This window comes from Xiphophorus hellerii, chromosome 23 (assembly GCF_003331165.1).
Source record: "Xiphophorus hellerii strain 12219 chromosome 23, Xiphophorus_hellerii-4.1, whole genome shotgun sequence".
Taxonomy (NCBI): Eukaryota; Metazoa; Chordata; class Actinopteri; order Cyprinodontiformes; family Poeciliidae; genus Xiphophorus; species Xiphophorus hellerii.
In genome coordinates, this window is record NC_045694.1 from 6,525,273 (window position 1) to 6,535,692 (window position 10,420).

Sequence of the window (10,420 nt, forward strand, 5' to 3'; positions counted from 1 at the left end):
TGCTCTTGTTACATAACAGATTGATGCTCATGTTGCAAAAGAAATTTATCATTGATTCAGCATAAAACCACTCTGCTTTTACATGGTAATTTGAATTAAATCAATATTATTGACCAACATGTGTGCTCATTCCAGCTGAAACATTTATTTTGGGAAACAAAACTAAAAAACGAAACTATAAAATGGGAGAGAAAATATTTCTACAGAATTAAATTTTTATTTATTCCTTACATTTTCTTTACACTTTACTGCATTAACTGGTGAAGAGTTGTTTGTGCAGTGATCCGGACAAGATTAAGCTTGGTCAAAAAACATAAATTAATTTAATTACAAAGTAGATCTAAAGGGATTTTTAGATTTTCCCCCTAACTAAATAATGTCACTTTGATCATTTATACAGTAAACATTTTTTTTTCTCCAGCTCTGATGTCTTTCAACATAATGTCCGCCAGAGGGCAGCACGCAAAACACAAAGTATTCCAGCTGTTTCACCTGCTGACCTTGTTAAAAATAAATGTAATAGATTTTATCACGTTTCATACTTTTGCTGATGACATATTTTCAATATTACTTAGGATACTATTTTAAACTATGGCTACAGAGTTAATGAAATAATGAGAATGAAGTCACATTGCAAGAATAAAATTGTAAAAGAATAGTCAGTTTTACGAGAATAAAGCTCTAGTACTAAAAGAATAAAATTATTATATTATGACTTTATTTTATTTCTTCATTTCTTATTGTGGCCCTAATACTCGTATGTATTTCAGTTCTGTGAATGATTAATTTGCTGATTCAGATTCAAATGGGCAATTGACACTGCAGCAAGTACAAAAACTAAAAGACAAAATATCAAAGTTAAAAAATATAAACAATAACACAGACATCAAATATAAATCAATACATAGTGGGTGGAGTTAATGCTGTAGACTGAGCCGTCGGGTCAGTCATTGCAAAATGTAATCACAGGGAGCATAACGATGCAAAGGAATCAGTCTTGGACCTGAGCCTGAATCTAAAGCCGATCCCCGGACGCAGAAGTTCAGTAAAGGTGGTGTTAAAGGTGTAGAGGTGAATCAGAGCATCATCACAGACTCTGAAGAACGACACACTTCCAGCCGGATAATCCAGATACACCACTACCTTCTTGGGCGCAGCGGATGAGTGTGAGATAAATGATCTTTTTTTCTGGTGGTAAACATAGTACCCACCCCCATCTGAACAGCTCAGACTCCAGGACTGCTCATTCCCACCAAACCTGCAGTCTGCTCTCTCCACTCTCCTGCTTATTCCTCTGTAACTCACTGAAACATCCACCCATCCGCTCCATTCCACCTCCCAGTAATGGCGACCAGTCAGATCCTCACTGCACAGCAGCTGAGGACAGTCCTGAAATCTCTCTGGGTGGTCAGGATATGACTGGTCCTCTCGCACATGTATGACCCTACTGTCAGACAGTTTTATCTGTCTGTTAACAGTGTTTGGGTCAAATGTGGGCTTAAAGTAATCTGAAAGACAGAATAATAATCGATGATGTGTTAATTTACTTTTGCAGTACACTGCAAAAACACAAAATATTTCCTAGTAATTTTCTTCCTAGTTTCTTGTAAAAATATCAGTAACTTTTCAGAAAGATATAGGAACTTCTTTTAGGTCCATAATTTATTAATATACATTTTAAAAAGTGCTAGTTCCTGGCAGATTATTTCACTTTTAGCAAGACATTTTACCATGTTATAAGTGAAATAATCTGTCAGTGGAACAAATACTTTTTAATCAGAATTATTAACTTAAAACAAGCCTTTCGTCTCTCTGTTTTATTTCCTATTTTTATGTCTTTTGTTAAGCACTTTGTAGTTTCTGACTTGTAAAAGGTGCTATATAAAAAGTTTACTTACTTATTCCTATATCCTGCTGAACATTTATTTGTTAGCTTTGCTTTATTTCAAGTACACTAAGATATTTGCACTAGAAACTAGACCAAAACTAATTGGAAAGATTTTGTGTTTTTGCAGTGTACAGTTTTAGGTGAACTATAGGAAGTTTGTGCAGTTTATTTAAAACTACACTTACATTTTCTCAGGCCGGGTCTCAACCATTGTTCTCCAAAAGGCTCCATCCTGTAAAACAAAAAAAAAAAAACAAAGCAATTCAGTCTCTTTAAGCACAAAGCTACATCTCTAAAAATGGTCGAGAAGATAAATCTTTTAAAACTCACAGCCTTCAACAAGTGGTTTGGTTTTTTGTTGTTTTTTTTAACAAGTAACCATGAACAAAATAATAAGCTTACCACTACTTCTTTGTTTGAAAAAGAGTAAGAGGAAGTGAACACTTATTTAATCCAATTTAATAAAATACATCACTTAGCAATTGAGTAATTATCAGAAATGTGTAATTAAAAACATGTGGTATTCATATGCCTGTTCAATTTACTGTGATAAAGAAACACGTAAATTATATTACATAAAAAAATTATAAACTGACTCTCATAACAACAATCAGAATAATTACCAACTCCTCGCTAATGTATATATACCATATACTATACTTACATAATGTTAGTCATATAACAAACAAAATAAAAACTAATGACAATGACAGTAAAACAATAATAATCTACTAATATTAACACATAAAAATAATTAAATTCATCCAACTGATACCTTAAAACATCCAGTTTCCAGTTTTGATCTTGCAGCTTTGCAGAGAAAAGTTTCACTATTGCTTCTCCCGGATGGTTGTAGCTCAGGTCCAGTTCTGTCAGATGGGACGGGTTGGAGCTCAGCGCAGAGAACAGAGACCTGCATCCCTCCTCTGTTACCAAGCAGCCAGACAGCCTGCAGACAAACCACAACCTAATCAAGAAGACGCTTCATACTAAGCCTGAGCAATACACATTTATCTGTCTGTTAACAGTGTTTGGGTCAAATGTGGGTTTAAAGTTAATCTGAAAGAGAGAATAATAATCGATGACAGTGTTCAAATACATCAGTACCATTGCATCATTCTGTTTAACCTCATGTTGGAAAACACTGCTTAATCTGACCTGAGTTTTTGGAGCTTGCAGTGAGGACTCTCCAGTCCAGAAGAGAGCAGCTTCACCCCCACATCCTCCAAGTCATTGTTGCTCAGGTCCATTTCTCTCAGAATAGAGGATTTGGTGCTGAGCACAAAGGACAGCATCTCACAGCTCTTCTTGTTGAGGTTACAGAGACTCAACCTGTTGACATAAAAAGGACATTTTGGACAACTGTTCAGTAAAAACTGTACCCATTAGTTTTCTATTAGAGAATCATAAGAATAATGTTTTTATCACCTTAAAACAAGTACTTAACAAAATACACTGGATCTGATATGACAACCAAGATGGCAGTTCACAGCAATTTTAATTATTATTTGTGAAATAAAGTACACCTGCCAATTTTATATCTTATTTAAAATAATGAAAAATATCGAACAGAAATATGAAACCAGACCTGAGTGTTTCCAGTTTGCAATAAGGACTCTTGAGACCAGCTGACAGCTGATTTACTCCTGAGTCCTTGAGGTCGTTGTTACTCAGGTCAAGCTCTCTCAGGACAGATGAGTGGGAGCTGAGCACTGAGGACAACGATTCAAAGCTTCCTTCTGACAGGTTACAACCACTCAGCCTCAAAAGAAAAGTTTTTAAAAATGTCAGAGTAAAATCAATTTCTATACATAAATATAAATAATTTATAAATTATTTCCAGATTTTGTTTATTTTATTTCATACAATAAGCTATTTCTTTGGAATGTGTACTTTGAAGAAAATTAAAAACATAGGGGACTAAATTTCTGCAGATGGCAGTAGAACCACATGGAGGGAGGAAAAGAGTTTGATTTTTATCAGAGCTTATCTATAGTATACTGTCAGGACATACTGATAGCTTAAACAAATATGTGAAAAAAACAGTTTTTTAAAAATAGAAGTTACATGCTGCAGCTTGAAAAGCCCTGCATTTAGGCCTGTCACAATAATAAATTTAGCTGGATGATAAATTGTCCCAGAAGTTTTTGCGATAAACGATAATATTGTTGTTTTGAGACCATTTTCAAGTAATAAAATGGTAATGGCATAAAAATGCAAAAAAAATTCTCAAAGATCAATAAATTTTAACTGGAACTAGAAGACAATATCCAAATAAATAAACTACAAATAAAACTAATCATGAAGTCTCAAATTTGTCTTAAAAAAGGGCTAATTGAGACCAAAACACCAGATTGATATGTTATCCAGTACTTTGTAGAAAGGAAAAACAGTAAATCATGCAAATGGAAATTATTGAGTTTATTTTAATTTTTCATGCAGTTAATTGATTTATTGCTTATTGTGACAGGCCTACTTGCATTCACACTGCAACACAATCAAGTATTTTTTAACAAGATGAGAATGTGAAAGGCCAAAAAGCTAACATCAGAGAATGTAGTATTTTTGTAAATTATGTCAACAAGTACTTGATCACAATTTCATATCTTGTATTAATTATTTTTTGTTAGTGTACTAGTAAATTTTACTGATATAGTCATAGCGGTACTTACAGAGCTTTGTTTGCTGCTTTCACTACAGGCAGCAGCCTGAAGAAAGCCTCTTCTGAAGCAGAGTATTTCTTCAGCTCAAACACATCCAGGTCTTTTTCTGAGGACAGCAAAAGGAACGCGAGCGCTGACCAGTCTGCAGGTGACAGCTCATCTGTGGAAAGTTGCTCGAAGGCCAAAGACTCTTGAATCTTTTTCACTAAGGAATGATCATTCAGTTCATTCAGACAGTAAAGCAAACTGATGCTCTTGTCTACAGAAAGACCTTCATTTAGCTTCTTTTTGATGTATTTTCTTGTAACTTCAATGGTAATTGGGCTAATATCCATCTGTGTACTGACACTCGTCTTTCTCAGGAGGCCTTGCAGCAGAGTCTGATTGCTCTGCAGTGAAAGGCCCAGGAGGAAGCGGAGGAACAAGTCAAGATGTCCATTGGGACTTCTGAGGGTCATATTCACAGCACTCTGGTAGAAATCTTCAAACTCAGATGAGTTCTCATCTTCCAGAAGATTGACGTCAGAGTCGAAGAACATCAAATGGACATAAAGAGCAGCTAGAAACTCCTGAACACTCAGATGCACAAAAGTGAACACCTTGTTTTGATACAAACCTCCCTTCTCCTCTTTGAAGATCTGAGTGAACACTCCTGAAGAAATGGAGACTGCTCGAATGTCAATGCCACATTTTTCCAGATCTGATTTATTAAAGATTAAGTTTCCTTTCTGCAGGTGCTCAAATGACAGTTTTCCCAACGACTTGATCATATTTATGTTCTCTGGACTCCAGTGATCCAACCCAGCTTCTCCGTCATACTTCAAGCTCTTTACTTTGGTCTGAATCACAAGGAAGTGGATGTACATCTCAGTCAGAGTTTTTGGCAGCTTTTCTCTGTCCCTGGTTTTGAACACATCCTCCAGAACTGTGGCTGTGATCCAGCAGAAAATGGGGATGTGGCACATGATGTGGAGAGATCTTGTTTTTTTGATGTGGGAGATGATCCTCCAGGCCTTCTTCTCATCCCTGATTCTCTTAGTGAAATAATGCTCCTTTTGTGGATCTGCAAACCCTCTGACTTCTGTCACCATGTCAACACACTCAGGAGGGATCTGATTGGCTGCTGCAGGACGCGTGGTTATCCAGAGGCGAGCAGAAGGAAGTAAGTACCCTCTAATGAGATTCGTCAGCAGCACATCCACTGACGCAGACTGCGTCACATCCGTCAGGATCTCGTTGTTGTGAAAGTCCAAAGGAAGTCGGCATTCATCCAGACCGTCGAAGATGAAAACAACCAGGAACTTTTCAAAGTCGCAGATTTCTTTGGTTTCAGTAAAGAAGTGATGAACAAGACCCATCAAACTGAACTTCTCTTTCAGCACATTCAGTTCTCTGAACATGAATGGAAACACAAAGTGGACATCCTGTTTGGTTTTGTCTTCAGCCCAGTCCAGAGCGAACTTCTGTGTCAGGACTGTCTTGCCAATGCCAGCCACTCCCTTCGTTATCACCGCTCTGATTGGCCGAAGTTTTTCAGGAGAACTCTCAAAAATTTGTTCGTGCATGATTTTGGTTTCTCCTTTGTCTGGGTTTCTGCTCGCGGTTTCGATCTGCATGAACTCATGTTGATCGCTGACTGACGCTCTCCCGCCCGCTGTGACGTAGAGCTCCGTGTAAATCTGATTCAGACAGGTTTGGTTTCCTTTTCTAGCAATCCCTTCGAACACACAGTGGAAGTTCTTTTTCAGCTTAGATTTAAGCTTACGTTGACCAACTGCAGCACTAGTCCCTGAAAGACGAGTCAGAATATTTAGCCAATCAGTCAAAAAAGAAAAAAAAAACATTTTACTTTATTATTTAGCCAACACATTAAATCCTCACCACATTGTAGAAGGTCGGCCAGCTTTTCCTGCTTCATCGTCCTCAGGAAGTTCATGGCAAGTTTCAGAACTGCCTCCCTGCTGCTCCTCTTCTGCTCTTCATCCTCACCCTTCGACACATCCTTCACATTGCTTTGACCGTCTTCTGGGCAACCTGAAGCCACAGCCTTAGAAATGTGACTCAATTCATTCCTCACAAAAGCAACAATGTTTTCCTCCAAAACCTGAAACAGATTAGAAAATTAATTACATGGGCTAAATAAAATGGAAGAAAAACAAACAAAATACATTTAAACATTGCTTCTGCTTGGTAACCAAATGATTTTTGGTCAGTACAGCAATCAAAACAGATCTGGTGTCGATGTACAGACCATAAATATGGAGTTGAGATGCTGCTGGGTTGATTGGTGCCTGGTAAACTTCATGCTCTCATTTTCAAATCTGAAAAGAAATCAATGTAAAAACAGTTCAGATTCCAGTATCATCCAAACCCTCATCATTACTTTGTATTTGCTTTCATTTAGACATTTTGTGAAGTCTAAAAACAGATTTGAGTAACAATTCTGCATGTGTTCAAAGAATTTTAAATTTCAGGTTAAAAGATGAGAATATTTCCTCCTACTATGAATACTATTAAAGTTTACTTATTTCTCAATTTAAAAAGTAAAACTAATATACACAAATAATGCATTCAGAGTATTAAGTTATTTTAACTTTGATATACAGAAACTTCAGCTAGTCAGAAAATAAGAATATTAGATGACACCACCATTATTTAACAGTACTGTATGTCCATCTATTGTATAATATAAGCCCTCAATGATTGGTTGGGGCTCCTTTTGCATGATTTACTGCATCAATAAAAGATGATCAGTCTGTGGCTCTTCTGTGGTGTTAAGAAAGTCAATAGCAACCATCAGCTCGCCTACCGTCTCTCTCATCCTTCCCTTACTACACTATGCAGATTATTTGTTGGTCATTTTGCTGGTCAGAAAACCAGCACAATAATCAAAGAAATGTCAAGTATAGGGATTGCAATTAAGTAATCCCTACGTCAAAGCAAACCAATAAACAATGTCTGGAAGACTGTCAGGAACTCTGAAGGGGATTGATTTTTGAGAGAGAAATTTTATTTTAAAAAAGTGGTAGATAAAGAGGCTCTACTCGTCTTGGCACATAATGATAAATGGCAAAGATTAGACCTTACAACTGGGAGTATCATAATCCCACATGATCAAGGTTTTAAAGCCAATCCTCACCTGTGGTTTGCATCATGGAGTCCATCTCTGGAGCGTGAATCACTATTTTTCAATGCAGGTTCGAGATCAGGTTCAGTGCAGTCTGAACAGTCCAGTTTCCTCCTAATGGATGCACATATATTAAATACACTTGAACTATTATTATTATTGTGGTAATGAATCACATAACTTTGATAAAATCCAGATTTGTTTGATTACAGAGATATATTCACCAATTATCCTTATGTAAAATAGTTAACTGAATTAATATGTGTTCTTTTTATACAGTGAGTTTAATATCACTTTAAAATCTGTGAATATGAACACAGTTTTCAGTAGCATACTTCTTTGTAGAAGGTTCACATCCCTTTAGATGGCCGTCACTGTTATTTGGTTGAAAGGAAAGTAAACCTTTTCTTTGATGATTTCTGTTGAGGAAAAACATTGGATAGCAACGTTAACTTTAACATAACAGAAAGTACTTTTATACAAATTTACTAATTAATGACAGAAACAAAAGATACAGAGGAAGCAACAACAACAACAACTCTAGATTATTAAATCCACTTCTTTATAACACTTGTATGAACATTTTGGAATAACTAAAGTTTGCAGGTCATACAAAGACAATTAAGCATTTAATTGTATCAAAATTTGCTAACAGCTGAAAGATGTTTTTTGGCATTGATTCTGAACAAAACACCAAAATTCTGACATATTTCATTGTATGTTTCAAGCTTTAATAAAATAAACAAAAAATTTATTTTTCTTTTTATATAAAATGTTTTTTTCTGTTATACCTCTCAGATGCACTGAAATAGGGAGGAGACCGCATGGACCAGTCACTTTTCACGGACACACAGCTTGGGTCAGGAGCTGGAACCGGTCCAGTAATTTCAGGTTCAGCAGTGTTTTCAATGTGCTGCTGGACAGCTGGCCTTCAGAACAACAGAAAATGTGAATGATATAAAGCATTGTTTAAAATTAAAACAACCCCTACAACATGTTTGCAGCTGACAAACTCTGTTCACCAACATAATTACGCTGAGCACAGATTAAGATAAATAAGCCGTTATTCTGATCGGATGTTGGCCTGACCTTTGAGTTTCATCCTCCCCTGGTGGTAAAATTTCCCTTGCAAGAACGTCCTGCTGAAGCTGATTCATAGCTGAATATCAAACACTCACAAAAACAACCTATTAAGACACAAAATGACGGTGCATCAGTCAGAAGCACTGTACTACATCTGAAGGTGTGTTTGAAATTAACAACAAAAATTATTCATAGTTTATAAATAATTAGTATTTTTAATATAAAGTTTATAATATAAAGGGAGAAGATGCAAGAGATGGATGGATGAGTAGCACGGTGGGACAGGGAATGAACTCTGGAAATGACAATAGTTTATTCACTTTTCATTTCTTACACTTTCTGTTTTTCATGCCATTTATGCTCCTGCTACAGATATAAAGGAGGAAACCAAAAATAAACTTTACTATCAGAAAAAAAAAATCTGTCATCATGTACCGAATGACACTTCGCGGTAAAATTCATAAACGTTCATAAAGACTCCTTCATGTTCATAACAGATGTTATGTTGTATTTACGACATTGTCATATCACTCTTATGAACGCCCCTTCAAATAAAGTGTTACGATTATGCAATCAGAAAATCAAAATGCCTCTATAATCATTCAGTTATTTTACACTCACTTATTGCGTAAAGTCTGTTTATTAATCAAACATTTTCCCAAACGTAATGGCTGACCTCCTTTTCCCACTGCTTTTCTGCATCCTAGTCAAAGTCTGCAGTTTCCTGATCGACCAAATTTGGATCCCAGTCGTCCACAGACGTTCCTACTTATTAGACTTTATTTACCTTTCAGTTCCGTCTTGATACGGTGTTCATTTATTCTTCTCCGTGCAAAATATCTAAATCTATAACTCGTTTTCTGTTTCAACAGGCGGTACGTATGGACCTTTTCATTCCCGCTTAATAGTTTGTTCTAGAAAGGTGCGTCACTTCCTTTTTTTTTCTAAAGGCCAATCACAGATGACGTTGTCTTCTTCTTTTGTTTAAAAACTCCATCTGTATGAACTGTACAGCCAGCAGGATAAATCAGAGAAAAACAGTTTGGTTTTGGTTTGTGACTTGAATCTGGGGTCATGATTGTTAAATGCCGCCACCTGTTGGCTCCTTGTCAGAACTACAACCCTACCTCAGATTCCAGCACAGAAATTAAGCCAGAATGGAACCATATTTGTTCTCAAGTAAAAGCAAAATGAAATCATATATATACTCAAGTCAAACCAATAACCGGCTCCCTAGAAATAATTTAAGTAAGAGCAAAAAGTATTTGATCAAAAACAACAACTTGAGTACTGAGTAGTAACTGAATGTAAAATCTGATTCAATATTAAAAATGATGTCAATAGTCAGACCAAAACATACATTTATGTGCAAATATTGGTATTTTAAATACTGAAATAAAAAAAATCGTTCAAATAAATGATCTAATTTCAAAATAAGAAAGAAATTTCCTAATCCATTTTTTTTTTCAATATAAAACTGATATGCTATTTTTTTTATAGCATTTCAGCTGCTGAGCCTACTTCTACAGTAACTCACTGTTATATTAGGTAACACTAAGTAACTCACAAAAGATACAGTAAATCTCACTCTACTAAAAGTAGTAGTTCTTCATAATAAAATTACTCAAGTAAAAATGAAAAGTGCAGCAATGTAAAACT

General features: G+C 35.9%; 1 protein-coding gene across 1 annotated transcript; it reads right to left on the reverse strand.

The window, feature by feature from the left end:
* Positions 1-201: 201 nt before the first annotated feature.
* LOC116714563 (NACHT, LRR and PYD domains-containing protein 3-like) lies at positions 202-10,121 on the reverse strand. Its single transcript, XM_032555201.1, has 13 exons — positions 9,549-10,121; positions 8,768-8,865; positions 8,470-8,607; positions 8,014-8,097; positions 7,691-7,792; positions 6,803-6,872; positions 6,433-6,655; positions 4,561-6,340; positions 3,477-3,650; positions 3,047-3,220; positions 2,664-2,837; positions 2,074-2,120; positions 202-1,508 (listed from the first exon to the last, which is right to left on the reverse strand). Exons 2-13 carry the CDS (start codon positions 8,833-8,835, stop codon positions 964-966), a joined length of 3,579 nt encoding a protein of 1,192 aa, XP_032411092.1. The 5' UTR covers positions 8,836-8,865; positions 9,549-10,121; the 3' UTR covers positions 202-963.
* Positions 10,122-10,420: the final 299 nt, after the last annotated feature.